The sequence below is a fragment of the Cricetulus griseus genome (assembly GCF_003668045.3).
Source record: "Cricetulus griseus strain 17A/GY chromosome 1 unlocalized genomic scaffold, alternate assembly CriGri-PICRH-1.0 chr1_0, whole genome shotgun sequence".
NCBI classification, from domain to species: Eukaryota; Metazoa; Chordata; class Mammalia; order Rodentia; family Cricetidae; genus Cricetulus; species Cricetulus griseus.
The window spans coordinates 97,944,225-97,962,819 of NW_023276806.1; the positions used below are offsets into that span (position 1 = coordinate 97,944,225).

Consider the following 18,595-nt stretch of genomic DNA (forward strand, 5'->3'; position numbering starts at 1 on the left):
TAAAATTGTTTCTAAATTAAATATTAATATAAATGACAAACAAAAAAACTTAAAACAGCAGGCTACCAAACTGCCTTGGCACTGAATAGAAATTGCTTCTATTGTCCCTTATGTGATTTAGAGATAGAGTCCAAGTGGGTAGTGAAAGCATGGTGGCACAAGAAGGAAGCTGGCTGATTAGTTTCAACCACAATACACTAGACACAAAGAACAGGAAATTAGTTGAAGTTATAGAGACTGATGCCACACCCCAAACCACCCTCCCAAAACAAAACAACTACAACAAAAGAAATTAGCTATTATTTTTAAATTATGTCTTCCTAAATTTTCAGGGCATAGGAAAAATAAAAAAATATTTTGGAGCCCAAATATCACACAAATGCCTTCTAGTTTAATTTTTTTATGAAGTCTATTTCCTACTGAAATCCTATGATCTCAATCTCCACTTTCTGCCATTACTCTCAATATTCCCATCTTCCTCGTCCTACAAGAAAAACCTGTTAATTCTGTGTACAACTTTTGATGATTTTTTGCCACCTAAAGTCTTGATAACTTACATATTCTTCCAAAAGACAACATTCCCAGGTTCTATTTAGCACCAAAACCAGTTTTGGTGTTTCATTTTTTTGTTTGTTCTATTTTGCTTTTATGTTGTTGTTAAATCCTCGAACCACAAAATGTCTCAGGCATTGGATGTGTCTGACTCATCCTGTCAGATCACACAGCATCATTTTGGGAGTTTAGGATAGAAACAGAAGCTAACAATTGAAGGCAAAACCCATGGGGAAAGATTCTTTCCTGATCTTGAATCTTACCTAGTCATTGCTGTAAGGATTCAGGCATCATGCTAGCCTTCCCCTGTCACCTGGCAGAATGCGTCCATGCAGTACCCTGGTCAGTCCACTTCACCCTTCCTCCCTTCTCCCATCCCTTCCTTGACCCAACCCCATGCATTCCCTACAGGGGAAAAGATCTTCCTTGGGTAGTCAACAAAATCTGATGTACCAAATTGAGGTAGTATCAAGCCCATCTGCCCTGTATCAAGGCTGAACAATGTATCTCATCATAGGGAATGGGCTTGAAAAAGCCATTTTATGAACCTGGGCTAAGTCCTGGTCCCACTGCCAGGCCTCTACCAACAGATCAAGCCATATAACTGTAACACACATTCAGAGGCCCTAGTCTGGTCCCATGCAGGTTCCCCAGCTGTCAGTCCAGAGTTCATGAGCTCCCACTAGCTCCAGGCAGCTGTCTCTGTGGCTTTCTTAATCATGATCTTGATCCCCTGCCCGTTGCTCATATATTCCCTCCTCCTTTTCTTCAATTGAACTCCAGGAGCTCAGCCAAGTGCTTTGGCTGTGAACCACTGTATCTGCTTCCATCAGTTACTGGATGTAGGTTCTATGATGATAATTAGGGTACTCCCTACTCTGATTAAAGTGGAAAGCCAGTTCAGGCACCCTTACCACTATTGGTAGGAGTCTTAGCTGGGGTCATCCTTGTGGATTCCTGGGAATTTCCCTAGCCATAGGTTCCCTCTATCAAGGTATCCCTTTCATTACTCTCCACCTCCATCCTTTCACCAACTCTACCATCTCAATCCATCATGTTCCTTTCCCCCATCCCTTCACTTCTAACCCCCTCCTAATTTTCCCAGGACATCTTAGCTATTCCACTTTCATGGGGCCTTCAATGTATATCCCTCTTAGGGTCCCCCTTTTTACCGAGCTTCTGGGGATTATAAATTGTACTATGGTAATCCTTTGCTTTACATCCAATATCCACTTATGAGTGAATATACACCATATTTGTCCTGCTGGGTCTGGGTTACCTCACTGAGGAAGGTTTTTTTCTAATTCCATCCATTTCGCTTAAAATTTTACGATGTTGTTTTGCTGAGTAATACTCCATTGCGTAAATGTGCATTTTTCCTCTACATTTTTCAGTTGAGAGGCATCTAGATTGTTTCCAGGTCCTGGGTATTACAAATAACTGTTATGAACATAGCTGAGCAAATAAATGTCCCTGTGGTATGAGTGTACATCCTTTGGGTATATACCCAATACCCAAGAGTGGTATTGCTTGGTCTTGAGGTGGACTGATTCCCAATTTTCTGAGAAAATGCACACTGATTTCCAAAGTGGCTGTACAAGTTTGCACTCCCACCAGTAATGGAGGCTCTTCCCCTTATTCCACACCCTCTCCACCATGAAATGTCAGTGTTTTTGATCTTAGCCATTCTGATATGTATGAGATGGTATCTCAGAGTTGTTTGGATTTGCATTTCACTGATGGATAAGATGTTGAGCAATTCCTTAAATGTCTTTCAGTGATTTGAGTTTCTTCTATTGAGAATTCTCTGTTTAGATCTGTACCCCATTTTATCATTGGGTCATTCATAGTACTAAGTGCCTACATGAAGAAACTGGAAAATGGTTACACTAGAGAATTAACAGCATAACTGAAAGCTCTAGAACACAAAGTCAATACACCCGGGGAAGTAGATGCCAGGAAATTTAATCAAATTGAGGGCTGAAATCAAGAAAGTAAAAACTAGGAAAACAATACAAAGAATCAGTATAACAAAGAGTTGGTTCTTCAAGAAAACCAACAAGATAGACAAACCTTTACCCAAACTTACCAAACAGTAGAGAGTGAACATGCAAATTAATAAAATCAGAAGTGAAAATGGGGACATAACAACAGATACTGAGGAAATCCAGAGAATCATCAGGTCATACTTTCAAAACACGTATTCCTCAAAGTTCAAAAATCTAAAGGAAATGGACAATTTTCTGGACAGATTTCACTTACCCAAATTAAATCAAGAACAGATAAGCAATTTAAATAGACCTGTAACCCCTAATGAAGCAGAAGCAGTCTTCAAAAGTCTCCCAACCAAAAAAGAGCCCAGAGCAAGATGGCTTCAGTGAAGAATTCTACCAGAAATTCAAGGAACAGCTAATACCAATTCTCCGCAAAGTATTCCACACAATAGAAGCAGAAGGGTCACTGCCAAACTCTTTCTATGAGGCTTCAATAGCCTTGGTACCCAAGCTACACAAAGGCACAACTAAGAAAGAGAACTACAAGCCAGGTGTTGGTGAGTGATTTCATTTACTTAGGGATGCATTTCAGTTGAGTAGTGCGAGTCACCTGGCATGAAGAGAAGACAAGACCCTCTCAGTTATGTGCATAGAAGATAAGATGGGCACTGGGTGGTGGTGCACGCCTTTAATCCAAGCACTCAGGAGGCAGAGGCAGGCGGATCTCTGTAAGTTCGAAGCCAGCCTGGTCTCCAGAGCGAGTGCCAGGATAGGCTCCAAAGCCACACAGAGAAACCTGTCTCGAAACCCCCGCCCTCCCAAAAAAGAAAGACTACAGACCTCATGAACATTGATGCAAAAATACTCAATAAAATACTGGCAAATTGAATCCAAGAACACATCAGAGATATCATCCACCACGATGAAGTAGGCTTCATCCCAGGGATGCATGAATGGTTCAACATACAAAAATCCATCAATGTAATCCACCATATAAACAGACTGAGAAAGAAAAAAAACACATAATTATCTCACTAGATGCTGAAAAAGTCTTTCACAAAATCCAACACCACTTCATTATAAAGGTCTTAGAGAGATCAGAGATAACAGGAACATACCTAAACATAATAAATGCAATATACAGCAAGCCAACAGCCAACATCAAACTAAATGGAGAGAAACTCAATGTAATTCCCCTAAAATCAGAAACAAGACAAGGCTGTCCACTCTCTCCATACCTCTTCAATATCGTCCTTGAAGTCCTAGCCAGAGCAATAAGACAACAAAAGGAGATCAAGGGAGTACAAATTGGAAAGGAAGAAGTAAAAGTTTCACTATTTGCAGATGTTATGATAGTCTACATAAGTGACCTGAAAAACTCTACCAGGGAACTCCTACAGCTGATAAATACCTTCAACAAAGTGGCAGGATACAAGACAAAGTCAAAAAAATCATTTGCCCTTCTATATACAGATGATAAATGCTCGGGGAAAGAAATCAGAGAAACATCACCCTTTACAATTGCCACAAACAACATAAAATACCTTGGGGGTAACACTAACCAAACCAATGAAAGACCTGTATAGCAAAAACTTTGAGGCTTTAAAGAGAAAATGGAAGGATCTCCCATGTTCTTGGATAGGTAGGATCAACATAGTAAAAATGGCAATCTTGCCAAAAGCAACCTGCAAATTCAATGCAATCTCCATCAAAATCACAGCACAATTCTTCACAGACCTTGGAAGAACAATTCTCAACTGTATATGGAAAAACAATCAAAACAACCCTGTACAATAAAGGAACTTCAGGAGGCATGATCATCCCTGACTTCAAGCTCGACTTAGAGCTATAGTCCTGAAAACAGCTTGGTATTGACATAAAAATAGATAGGTAGACCAATGAAATCAAGTTGAAAACCTTGATATTCACCCACACACCTTTGAACATCTGATTTTTGACAAAGAAGCTAAAGTTATATAATGGAATAAAGAATCTTCAACAAATGGTGCTGGCATGTAGAAGACTACAGATAGATCCATGTCTATCACCATGCACAAAACTTAAGTCCAAATGGATCAAAGACCTCAACAAAAATTTAGCCATACTGAACCTATTAGAAGAGAAAGTGGGAAATACCCATAAACGAATTGGTACAGGAGACTGATTCCTGAACTTTACACCAGTAGCACAACACTGAGATTGACAATTAATAAATGGGACCTCCTGAAAGTGAGAAGCTTCTGTAAGGCAAAGGACACAGTCAGAAAGAGTAATCAGCAGCCCACAGAATAGGAGAAGATATTCACCATCCCCACATCTGACAGAGGGCTGCTCTCCAAAATATACAAAGAACTCAAGAAGTTTCCAAAACACCAAACAATCCAATTAAAAAGTGGGGTACAAGGGCTGGAGAGATGGCTCAGAGGTTAAGAGCATTGGCTGCTCTTCCAGAGGACCTGAGTTCAATTCCATATAGTGGCTCACAACCATTCCTTAGGAGATCTCATAGGTGCCCTCTTCTGGTGTACAGATATACATGGAAGCAGAATGTTGTATACATAATAAATAAAATCTTTAAAAAAAACTAAATAGACAATTCTCAATAGAGGAATCTAAAATGGCTGAAAGACACTTAAGAAAGTGTTCAATATCCTTAGCCATCAGGGAAATGCAAATTAAAACAACTCTGAGATGTAGGGAGACACCCTAGCCCCGCCCAATAGTCCTGGGACAGGTAGCAGGTGGACCCGGGACTCGCCCATAAGGGCGTGGTGAAGGAAAGCCGGGGTGACGTAGGGGAGCTTCTTAAGGGGCTGCACGTGGGGACCCTGGCCCCTTTGGTTCTGGCGGCGCTGGCTGGGTTCTATAACCTAGCTCTGGCCTGTGTTTTACCTTGGTGTCTTCTGGAATAAAGAGACCATAGTCATACACTGAGATACCATCTTACTCCTGTCAGAATGGCTAAAATCAAACACACCAATGACAGTTTATGCTGGAGAGGATGTGGAGAAAGAGAAACACTCCTCCACTGCTGGTGGGAGTGTCAACTCGTAAAGCTACTTTGGAAATCAGTATGGCGATTCCTCAGAAAAATGGGAATCAGTCTACCACAAGTTCCAGCAATTCCAATCTTAGGCATATACCCAAAAGAAGCACATTCATACAACGAGGACATCTGTTCAATGATGTTCATAGCAGCATTATTTGTAATAGCCAGAAACTGGAAGCAGCCTAGATGCCCCTCAACTGAAGAATGGATAGAGAAAATGTGGTACATTTACACAATGGAGTACTACTCAGTGGAAAAAAACAATGGAATCTTGAAATTTGCAGGCAAATAGATGGAACCAGAAGAAACCATTCTGAGCAAAGTAACCCAGTCAGAAAAAGACAAACATGGTATGTACTCACTCATATATGTATTTAAGACATAGAATGGAGGATTACCAGCCGACAATCCACACCACCAGAGAAGCTAGTAAACATGGTCCCTTGGAGAAGGGGAAAGGGACAAGAACTCCTGAGCAAATTGGGAGCATGGGGGGAGGGAGAGGGAACTAGGACAATGAGAAGGGGAGATGAAGCGGGGTGAGAAAGACATGATGGGGCAGGGAGGTTGAGTTGGGGGAAGAACAGAAGTGAGCAAGATAAGAGATACTATAATAGAGGGAGACATTATAGGTTTAAAGAGAAATCAGGCACTAGGGAAATGTCTGGAGATCTACAAAGAAGACTCCAACTAACAATCTAAGCAACAGAGGAGAGGCTACCTTAAATGCCCTCTTCTGATAATGAGATTGATGACTAGTTCATATGCCTTCATACTAGTATAGCCTTCATCCAGCAGCTGGAAGTAGAAGCAGACACCCACAGGCAAACCTTGAACTAAACTGAAATCCAGTTGCAAAGGAGGACTGATGAACAAAGGGGTCCAGACCAGGCTGGTGAAATCCACAGAAACAGCTGACCTGAACAAGGGAGAGCTCTTGGTCCCCAGACTGATAGCTGGGAAACCAGCATGGGACTGATCCAGCCCTGAATGTTGGTGTCAGTGAGGAGACCTTGGAAATCTATGGGGTCCCTTGTAGTGGATCAGTACTTATCCCTAGCATATGAACGGACTCTGGGAGCCCATCCCACATAGAGGGATACTCCCTGAGCCTAGACACAAGGGGGTGGGCCTAGGCCCTATCCAAAAGCATATAATAGACTTTGAAGATCCCCTATGGAAGGCCTTACCCTCCCTGGGGAGCAGAAAGGGTATGGGATAGGTAGAGTGTTAGTTGTGGAGGTAGAGTGTTAGTTGTGGGGGCAGGGGAGGAGGGGAGGGAAAGGGACTGGGATTGACATGTAAAATAATTTTCTTTCTAATTAAAGTAAAAAAAGTAAAATAGGTCTACAGACAATTAGACTCTAAAAGATGCAAATTAGGAAAGATTGATTGCTGACTCTTAATGACTGTCAAAGTTGGCTAGGGGACACTTCCTATTTGTGACCCACAATAGCATAGTGCTACAGTAGTACTAATGCAGAGAGAACATATCTTAGAATGGATCTTTTTACCACATAAACAGAGGAAAACATTAAAAACTTATGTGGAAAAGGTCTCTGAGTTCATTCTAAAAGAAATATTGTGACCTCAACAATTAGAAGGAGTTGACCCAGCAGAAATGATAATACTTTTTACTAATGATGAAACTGACAATTTATGGGCAGAAAATAAACCTTGGCAAAGTGACTGCAGTATTTTTTGGGGAGAGATTAACAACAAATACCCCCAAAGGAAGAGAATTCAATTTATAAAGATAACTAACTGGATCCTACCTCACATTGTATGGGGAATACCAGTATCTGGAGCTCCTACATTCTAAACTGATGCAAATAAATCAGGAAAGGCAGATTATAAATCAGAAAACTTAAAGTGGCTCAAGCCCTTCTGGTTCTGTGCAAAAGTCGGAATTATTTGCTATTCCCACGGTACTAATGGATTTTACAGAACCTCTCAACATAGTTACTCATTTGTAATATACAGAAAGAGTTGTTTTGTATATTGAAACTGCTGAATTTAGGTCAGATGATACAGAGTTGAATTTATTATTTATTCAGTTATAAGAGATAATCAGGAATAGTTACCATATATGTATATATCATAATCCGATCCCATAGGAGTCTGCCAGGCCATCTAGCTCAAGGTAATGATGAAATTGACCAAGTATTGATAGGAAATGTGCTGGAAGCCTCAGAATTTCATTAAAAATATCATTTCAATAGCAAAGGTTTAAATAAAGATTTTTTTCTCATCACTTGGAAACAAGCCAAGGAAATTATAAGGAAATGTCCTACTCATTCTTTATACAACCAAACTTCACTACCTGCAGGAAGTAATCCAAAGGGTACTCAAAGGAATAAAATCTGGCAGATGGGTGTATTTCATTTTGTAGAATTTGGAAAATTAAAATATGTACATCACACCATTGATATCTATTCAGGTTTTCAATGGGTTACTGCTTTGAGTTCTGAAAAGGCTGATTCTGTAATCACGCATTTGTTAGAAGTCATGGCCATCATGGAAATACTTGTAAAACTTAACATGGACAATGTCCAGCATATGTCTGTACTAAAATGGAACAGTTTTTTTGCTTAATACAATATACAGCATATTACAGGTATACCACACAAATCCTACAGGGTAAGCAGTTATAAAAAGATCAAATTGAACTCAAAAGGATATGCTAAATAAACCGAAAGTGGTAATAAAGACTCCAGAAATGAATGTGTAGTGTAAAAACTTCGAATGTTCTAAATACTAAGGAGAAAGAAACAACACCTGCAGAGAGACATTGGATACTAGAAAAAAAAAAAAAAAAACTATGGAATTAAATTAGGCTGTGTTCTTTAAAGATGTGTTGACCTTAGAATGGAAACCAGGATATGTGTTGACTTTGGAAAGGGGCTTTGGTTTTGTTTTCATGGGAGAAGAAAACTATGCATACCATCACCACTGATGAAGATTAGATTTGAACAAGAGACACATCTTGATTAAAAGAGGAGATTGTTCATTAAACAGATTGGCCGTTCAATCTAAACTAACTTTAAAACTAACAAATGCTTTCCATTCATGTTAGACATAACTTGCCTTTAAGGAACCTCCTCAAAATTGGGGTTGGGGGAGGGTTTTGTTTTTCGCCTTTTATGAGAATGAAGACATCAAGGTAGGAAATCTGGAGACCACTGCACAAGTGAGACCTCAGAAGAAAAGGACAAATCATCCAGAAAAAAAGCTGTCACAAGAAAATGAGCAAATTGATCTATAGTATACCACAACTCCAACAGGATAAAATTTCATAAATTTTCCCAAATGTTTATTTCTTCTTTTTCCTACAGACATATAATGCAATAGTCTTTCTGTAGTCCCAATCCAATTAAAACTTCAAGCTGGCTTTAGAGTTGGGAGTGTGGCTCTCTCCTTCTCTAAACCCAAGCATGCTTGTTAAAGTCCAAAATCTCAGTCTCCTGTCAGAAGAGCCACCAGACACAGTACAGAAGAAAACCAAAAATAAAGGACTATCATCTTGCCACTAATCTCATAATCATTTGTTTTTGAATATTTAAAAGATGTTCTTGTACTATATAAATATTATTTCAAAATTTATAAGATATTTAAATATTTAAAAGATGTTCTTGCACTATATACATAATTTCAAAATTTGTCAAGATATATATGTATTTATGTTTTTCTCATGATAGTAATGGTCATATAGAGTACTAATTGAAGAAAAAGCCTTCATCTAGCTTCCTGTACATGATTTTAGGTTTGCGTCTCTATTGGGTAACTTAGAATTAAGTTTCTGTACTCTCAACATACATAACAAATACTTATCCTTTGGCATCTGCTGCATTTGATGTTTAATACTTAAGTTTTTTACACTGAACCGTGACCACGCCTAACAGTGACCTTTGATTCTCTAAAAGAATGGCACAGCCCCACAATGACAATTCCACCAGGACCATGGTAACACCACTAAGCTGAAAAACATCACCTAAAGGTGTTTGGACTAAACTTCTCAAGACAATTTTGTGGTGGCTAGCTGAGATGATCCAGCCTCACAGACTACTCTAGCCAGGACTTGAGAAAAGTCCTGCACTTTCTCATTATGAAGAGAGTGGATAATAAATGATATATCTACCTCTCACAGGAGTTGATAATTAACCCAAATTTTTCTTTTCAGGATTCCCTTAAATTTGCAACTGGATTCGGACATGTAGAAGAATGCAGATTGATCCATATCTATTGCCTGCTGTCCAGACAGCAGGAAGCATTTTAAAAAATATGTGCATATTCCAAAGAGGTGTGGTGGGTGGTTTTTGGTCATTCAATTGGTTATGGTTTTTTGTTATTGTTTAAGGGGATTGGTTACAAGTGGTTACTAGTAATGGTCAGGAAAGCTGAAAAAATGAGATTAGATTTGGGGTTTTTGTTTTGAAAAAAGGAAGGTGTGTGTGTGTGTGTGTGTGTGTGTGTGTGTGTATGACTGAGATATAAGGGTGGATTACTGTATATACTCTGAAAAGAAATAAGAGAGGAATAGAAATAGGATAGAAAAGTAAGTTATTAAATCTATGTTGAAACCAAATAAAAGCAACCTACTATCTGTAAATATTTTACATTGACCTGGATTTATTTTCATAAACATACAAAGTAGATATTGTTTTTTGTTAGACCATATTCTATATATATTTCTAATCTTGCTTAAGGTATTATACCTATGAAATTCCTTTAGCAAATTTTCAGCCATTTAAAGTTATTAACAACTAGTTAGAACAATAAGAGATGAAGGTTAGTAATTAGTCACCTATTATAATCAAACTTGCCATATTAGAGAAGATGGACATTGAAGACACTCCACATGGAGTTTATTTGTGGCAAAAGTAAGCGACTGGGCAAGAAAGTAACCTTGTCTTGATTGCTGACATTATGCTGTCCAAATTGGACACAAAAGGACTGCTAAACTTTGCCAAGACAAGACAGGACAGCCCTCCAGAATATTCTGATTCACAGAAGTCTGTCAGATATGCTAGGCCCATAGGCCAAAGATGATGCCACAACATTGTAGAGGAAGCTTGGGTGACTGTCCAGACAGCCAGCTGTTTCTATCATTTCTCACTTTTTTTGTAAGTCACTTGCTTGTACTTCCTTTTTATCAGGTAATATTATTTCCTTCTCCAGTCTCTGATGGAGTTGAAGACTTATATTTATAGTTTTCCTTGTTACCAGATTCAGAAAAGAAATCCACTAAAAAGCTGTAAAGTGTACAGAGTTGAGAGACACCAAAAGGTAGTTTGGGGTTGGTCAAGCATGTTAGGATAGACAGTGAATTTGGTACAATCTTTTGGACTCACCAAGATAGGAGAGATACGGAGTATTTTCTTTGAATTTGTCAATAGCTATGCACTAAACATTTTTGATGTATTTCAACAAATGGTGCTGGCACAACTGGATTCGGACATGTAGAAGAATGCAGATTGATCCATATCTATTGCCATGCACTAAACTTAAATCCAAATGGATCAAAGACCTCAACATAAATTCAGCCATACTGAACCTCCTAGAAGAGGAGGTAGGTGGCACCCTTTAACAAACAAACTGGTACAGGAGACCACTTTCTGAACATAATACCAGTAGCTCAAACATTAAGATTGACAATTAATAAATGGGACCTCCTGAAACTGAGAAGCTTCTGTAAAGCAAAGGACACAGTCAGCAAGACAAAACAGCAGCCCACAGAATGGGAAAAGATATTCACCAACCCTACATCTGACAGAGGGCTGATCACCAAAATATATAATGAACTCAAGAAGCTAGTCACCAAAACACCAAACAATACAATTAAAAGATGGAGTGTAGAACTAAGTAGAGAATTCTCAACAGAGGAATTCAAAATGGCTGAAAGTGCTCAACATCCTTAGCCATCAGAGAAATGCAACTCAAAACCACTCTGAGATACCATCTTATTCCTATCAGAATGGCTAAAATCAATAACACCAATGACAATCTATGCTGGAGAGGATGTGGAGAAAGAGGAACTCTCCTCCATTGCTGGTGGGAGTGCCAACTTGTAACCACTTTGGAAATCAGTATGGCGGTTTCTCAGGAAAATGGGAATCAGTCTACCTCAAGATCCAGCAATTTCTCTCTTGAGCATATACCCAAAGAATGCACACTCATACAATAAGGACATCTGTTCAACCATGTTCATAGTGGCATTATTTAATAGTGGCATAGTAATAGCCAGAGCCTGGAAACAACCTAGATGCCCCTCAACTGAAAAATGGATAGAGAAAATGTGGTATATTTACACAATGGAGTACTACTCAGTGGAAAAAAACAATGGAATCTTGAAATTTGCAGGCAAATGGATGGAACTAGAAGAAACCATCCTCAGTGAAGTAACCCAATCACAAAAAGACAAACATGGTATGTACTCACTCATTTTTGATTTTTAGACATAGAGCAAAGGATCACTGGCCTACATTCCACACTGTCAGAGGAGCTAGGAAAATGGGAGGACCCCAAGAGAAGATTGCATAGTCCCTCGAGGAAAGGGATAGGGACAAGAACCCCTGACCAAGTTGGGGCTCCGGGGCAGGGAGAGGAAGGAGAGTATTCATCTAGTTGCTATTAGAGGCAGAGAAGGACACCCCATAGCTAAGCACTGAACCATACCATTGGAAATCAGTTGTGGAGAGGAAGGAGGGTTGAGCAAAGGAGCCAAGATGAGGATGGTGAGACCTGCAGAAACAGTGGACCTGACCTACTGATAGAATGCAGACCCTAGTCATAAAGCTGGGAAAACAGCATTGGACCAAACCAAACCCTCTGAATGTGGGTACCAGCTAGGAACCCAAGACAGTTTATAGCTCCTCTGACAGTGGAGGCAGTCTTTATCCCTAGAGCACAAATGGACTTTGGGAGCCCATTCCCTATGGAGGGATATTATTGTAGCCCAGATACATCAAGGAGGGTCTAGACCCTCCCCCAAACAATATGACAGACTTTGTAGGTCCTTGGTAGAGAGCCTCACTATCTCTGGAGGAGTTGGGGGATGGGCTGGGGTGGGTTAGGTGGGAAACATGGGAGGAGGGGAGGGCAAGAGAATAGGGGGGTGGGTATGTAAATATGAGTAATTAAAAATAATAAAAAAGCCGTAAAGGACAAAGAAGAATACAGCCTACAGTATCAAGTAAGCAGGGCTCATAGGGGCTCAGGGACTGAAACAATAATCACAGAGCCGGCAGGTGTCTGCATCAGGTCCTCTGCATATGGTTGTGTAGATTGGTGATTTTGTGTGATTCCTAACAGTGTGTGTGTGGGGGGGGGCATCTTTGACTCTTTTGGCTTCTCTTGGAACACTGTTCTTCCTACTAGGTTGCCATGTCCAGCCTTGATATGAGGGGTTGTGTCTAGTCTTATTGTAAATTGTTCTGCAGGGTTCTGTTGCTATCTGGGATATGTGCTCTATTCTGAAGGGAAATGGAGGGGGAGTGGATCTGGTAGAGAAGGGAAAAGTGGAGAAGACTGGGAAGAGTGGAGACTGCAGTTCGGATGGATTGTATGTATGGAGAGATGAATAATTTTTTTACAAAAGAAAGAAAGAAACATGGACACAGTGAGGGAGAATTGGACCAAGCAAAACTAAAGCTTGGCAGGGGAAACAACAAATCCTGGAGCTCCGTCTCAGGCAGGTGGTGCTTCATTCTCAAAGGGCTTAAATAGCTCTATCCCTGAAACTTTTCATACATATCTATCTTTTGTTACTTCCACTCCCTGTATGCAGCTCTCCATGGCAGATGTCTCACAGTTTGGGTATCCCAACATCCTATCATCCCAAAATACACTAGCTTCTTCTTCACAGCTTAATGCGACAAACTTTCACAGTATTCTCACTGGGTTTCTACTCCGCCAAACATACACAGGTGTAACATTGTTCAATGAAACCATAGAAGAATCTATGACCTATACATTTTTCATCTTTCAAGTTTCCAGAACCAGTACAACATGGGTCATCCCCCAAATTTGGCTTCTAATTTGTCATGGCTCCTACCACACTTAGACCAGAGTTGCAGGAGGATCTGTATGAAGTTGCTTTTTCAGATTAGGAACGAACTTGCCTATTCCTTCCATAAAGGGTATCTTCCTAGGTTTCAAATGCTGAGAAGGGTCATCTCTTTAATGGTGCTAAACTTTTTGAAATTTCCTGCCTCTGCTTCACCACAGGACTGTCATTTGAAACTACCTAGTGCTGTTTTCCTCTATGAAACATATTCTTCATTTCTTTCTGTACCACTTGTTTCTTTTCCTCTGTGGACCTGAATGAGTCATCATTAATAAACACCCAACAGAATCAATACTTTGTTCAAGAAATCAGAAGGTTACTTTGTAATTCTGCCTTACTCAATTTCTCAGGGGATAGAGAAAATAAGAATGATTAGGGAACAAAATAATATGTAAATAACCTCTAGGTGAACTTTTCATAGAATCTATTCCCTACTGAAATCCTAAGATCTCAAGCTTCATTGTCTGCATGTCTTTCAACACTGGCATATTCCTAGTCCTACAGAACAGTAGATTAAGCTCTGTGAAAAGCTTTTGATGGCTTTTCCCATCTAATGTCCTAATATCTTCCACATCCCTCCAAAAGAACATTCTCACATTCTACCCAGCAACAAAACCACTTTTTGGTGTCCCATATTTTGATATTACTCGCTTGTTTCTTGCTGTGATTAAATTCTCTACTCAAAAGCATCTCAAGCCAGCTGTTGGTGGCACACCCCTTTAATCCCAGCACTCGGGAGGCAGAGGCAGGTAGATCTTTGTGAGTTCAAGACCAGTCTGGTCTACAAGAGCTAGTTCCAGGACAGCTTCCAAAGCCACAAAGAAACCCTGTCTTGAAAAACCAGAAGAAAAAAAAAGCATCTCAGTTTATTTGACTGATATTATTAGATCACAATCTATAATTGTGGGAGCTTAGGATAGAAACTCATGCAACAAACTGAAGGCAAAAACCACAGGGAAACTTTGTTTACTGGCTTTCTCTCTTGCTTGGTCTCTGTCTTGTGACCAGCAAGATCTCTTATCCATCTCAGGCCCACTTGCTAAGGCTATGCAACCACAGTGGAAAGGGTCTTCCCACATCAATCATCAATCAAGACAATTACTCAATCATAGTAACTCCTGATTCTGATCCAGGCAAGCCTCAGTTGATGTTCCCTCAACTCTAGCCCACATTATATTGGCAGCTGAAGTTAATTAAGACAGAGACAACAATATATGAGAAGATTTACAAAAAGAATATATTAACCACATCAATCACATATGCAGAAAAAAACAAAACATGAAGTTAGCATGGAAAACACAGATACATCAAGAAATGAGGAGAAGCAAGCCTCTAAGATCAGGAAGAGAAAATTAAAACTGTCTCTCCACCCACTTCCTAACAACAACAACAAGTCAGGGAACTTATAGTAAATTTTCTAGAAAAAAATGGTGAAGATCAATCATTTTCCAGAGAAACAACAATAAATTTAGATGACAATATAAAAACATAGATGGCACCACTGACCACACAGGACAAAAAAAAAAAAAAAAGACATACCTACAAATATATATCATGCTCCCTTAAACAAGAATAAGAAGATTCCAATGAAAATTAAACCATTGGAATGAGGCCACCACTCATCCTGTGCACTCCAGTTCCATCCTTTCCCAAGAATAGAAAATGGAGTGGGTAAGACCTGTTCGGCCAAAAGTGGAGACACACACTTGAGGCTTTCTGATATTTAACTTTGTAGACCATAGTTTTGATAACTAAAAGGATCTCATTCTCTTATGATAAAGAAAAGGATGGCTGTCAGGATTACTCAGACACCAGTTTGTTTCCTAGAGTGATGATTGCCTACACGTTTGCACCAGAGTGAGGAAATGAATACTTTTCCAAACAAACACAAGATAACAGATTTTTAAAGAAACAGTGCACAGTTTGTATTATACACCTATAAAGAAAATTGTTTTGCTCTAATTATGTTAGGAGTCACAAGAACATTTGAAAACAAGTTTATCCCCACATTTTGTATGTTTTGTGTGTGCATGGGAGACTTCTTTATGAAGTCAGCAGAAACTATGCTACAATGGGATAAATTCAAAGGGAGGCTAATCAAACAATGTCACACAAAGGGAACACAGGGTATCTCAAACACATTACTAAGTAAGCCCACAGTGGCATCAGGACTGATAACCATAGCTCCATATGGTGGATAGAGTAGGGTTCTCAGGACCTGAAGCAGCCCCTCCACTAAGGCCCTGACCCCAGACCCCATTGCTCCCAAGCTTATTCCTGGTTTTAAAGAAGGAGCTCTGTTTCATTGTAATATCAGGCCCTTAGGGAAAGCTCTCAAGGCCAGGCTGCTCCTAGTTTTCCCAAGAATGTTCCTCCTCCCTGCCTTAGAGCTTAAATAAAAGCCTTGAAACAAGTCCTTAAACAATAGTGTTTTCATATTCAAATAGTTGTCACCTGGTATCATATTGCAGAACTATGTTTTTCTCAACAAGGAAACTGGAACTCTATGGCTCACCAGGCCCTAAACTTGGTTGTGGCCCTGTAATGCCTCCTTGAGCAGCTTGTTAGAGGCCTTTTCTTTGATATAGGTTTTAGCTAAGAGGCTGGTTATAAATCAGGGGTGGCTCCTTTGTAATGGTTTGGAGTCAAATGTCTGAACAATCCTGGTGAACAAAGGTGTATCCTAGCATCCTAATCTCTAACAGGAACGGTTAGTATATATTTATCTTTGAGGTGTTTTAGAGGCAGACCTCCCTCAGCTAAATTCTACTTTGTGAGACTCACTATCTCCTAAGCATTATCCTTTATATCACCAATTCTAATCTTCTGCATCACAGCATAGTATTAGCGTGATAAACAGCACATGAGATGTTTTTTACAACCGGCACAAAACTGACTATAAATGGAATTTACAGGTTAAATACAAAGTGCTGACTGTCTAGAAGATACCGGAGAAATTAGGTCTCTCTGAGTTTGGAAACGTGCTTTCCAAAGCATGTTCAAAATCATGTTGAAAGCCGGACGTTGGCGGCTCATGCCTTTAATCCCAGCACTCGAGAGGCAGAGGCAGGAGGATCTCTGTGTGTTTCAAGCCAGCCGGGTCTCCAGAGCGAGTTCCAGGACAAGCTCCAAAGCTACACAGAGAAAGCATGTTTCAAAAACCCCCTCCAAAAACAAAAACAAAAACGCCAGTGTTGATGCCTCACGCCTTTAATCCCTGCACTGGGGAAGCAGAGGCGGGAGGATTTCTGTGAGTTTTGGGAGGATTTCTGTGAGTTTTAGGCCAGTCTGGTCTACAGAGCTAGTTTGAGAATAACCTCCAAAGCAACAGAGAGAAACCGTCTCGAAACAACAACAACAAAAGCATGTTGAAGTTGACTAGGAACATGTTTCTACACACAATTCCCTGCTCTCAGGGCTCTAAGCAGAGTCAGCCCACAGAGCACATTTATTCAAAGTCCTGCACCTGGGTCCAAGGAGTTTCAAGGAGCACATGGGACCTCATAGCACAGGAAATCTGGCTGCAGGTTTCCAACCAGAACTGGGTAAGACACACCACACCGACTGCGGCACCTCACCATCTCCTCCTCCCTATCCGGGAACAGCAACCCCTTGCTCACCCTGTTGTGGTTTCCCAGCTCGCTCATTTTCTCTGCTCAGCTCCCTGTAGCCACAATGGCAGCACAGCACACCGAAAGGCTGGTACCAGTTCCTCTTAAAAGCCAATCATGAAGTTGGCAGCCGGAAGGGGCCTGTGACATTTCTGAGTGGCGGGTCGGCTGGAGGGCCTGATTGGCTAATGACCCCTGAGTGACAAGAGCACCTCCCATAGGGTTATGCTGTGGTTAAAGGCACAGCACAATGGTTCCTGAACATGCCTTTCACACCAAGGGCCTTCTCTAGAACTGCAAAGATATTCTTTTCAACAACCCTTGCCCCTGGCTCCAATAACAGACTCTGTTATCTTCCTGCATTCCATAGGGACTTCCTTTTCTTCCTCCTGGACACAATGTGGCTAGCTAGCTTGCACAGCCCACTCTACTAGGTGGGGTGGAGTAATTCCCTGTTCTACAAGTGGAAGGGTACCTACAATACTAACAATTAAAGAGAGATTTAAAGACGCAAAAGGAGATATTTGTTTTGTGGCTTTATGCTGAGGTCAGATGAACTGAAGGTACTTTTTACCTGGTTGTCACAAGGACTTCAGGCAACTAGGAAAGAAAAGTAGGAACCAGATCACAAAGAAGATAATAGGTCTTTCTCCCATCAGACAGCTGGAAGATAGCTCCATTGCTGTAGGAGTTTTTTTTTCCTGAAATCCAGAACAAACTCTTGGCAAATGAATACTAAAAAAACAGTTGTCTTAGGCCGGGCGTTGGTGGCACACGCCTTTAATCCCAGCACTCGGGAGGCAGAGGCAGGCGGATCTCTGTGAGTTTGAGACCAGCCTGGTCTACAAGAGCTAGTTCCAGGACAGCCTCCAAAGCCACAGAGAAACCCTGTCTAGAAAACCAAAGAGAGAGAGAGAGAGAGAGAGAGAGAGAGAGAGAGAGAGAGAGAGAGAGAGAGAGAGAGAGAGAGAGAGAGTTGTCTTCATGGGAAGTTGAATACTTAGTAATGGAGCTAGAAAGAATGTCTATGAACACTGTTGCTAGCCGTCTTCCTCAGTGGGCAGGTGAATGAAATAACACACCTGCATTATTCAAGGTTCTCTACCAGAAGAGGATTGATAGAATGAATCTCTCCATGTTTGTAGGAAGTGGATTCATTAGAATGTCTCACAAGCAGTGGTCCAGGTAGTCCAACAATGGCTGCCTACCAATGAAAATTTGAAGAATACAGTAGTTGTTCAGTCCATGAGGCTAGATGTCTTAGCTGGTCTTCAGTATACATCAAAATTCAAAAGAGGTAGGCTCTAATGCTAGTAAAGGAGTG

The 18,595-nt window shown here is 40.5% G+C and overlaps 1 protein-coding gene across 1 annotated transcript in view; it reads right to left on the reverse strand.

Moving 5' to 3' along the window:
* Window positions 1-17,373, reverse strand: part of LOC100754918 (zinc finger protein 431-like) — a 31,904-nt gene extending 14,531 nt beyond the window's left edge. Inside the window, exon 1 of the mRNA XM_035451875.1 lies at window positions 17,281-17,373. Coding sequence (XP_035307766.1) covers window positions 17,281-17,307 — 27 coding nt within the window. The 5' untranslated portion in view covers window positions 17,308-17,373. The remainder of the gene's footprint in view (window positions 1-17,280) is intronic.
* Window positions 17,374-18,595: the final 1,222 nt, after the last annotated feature.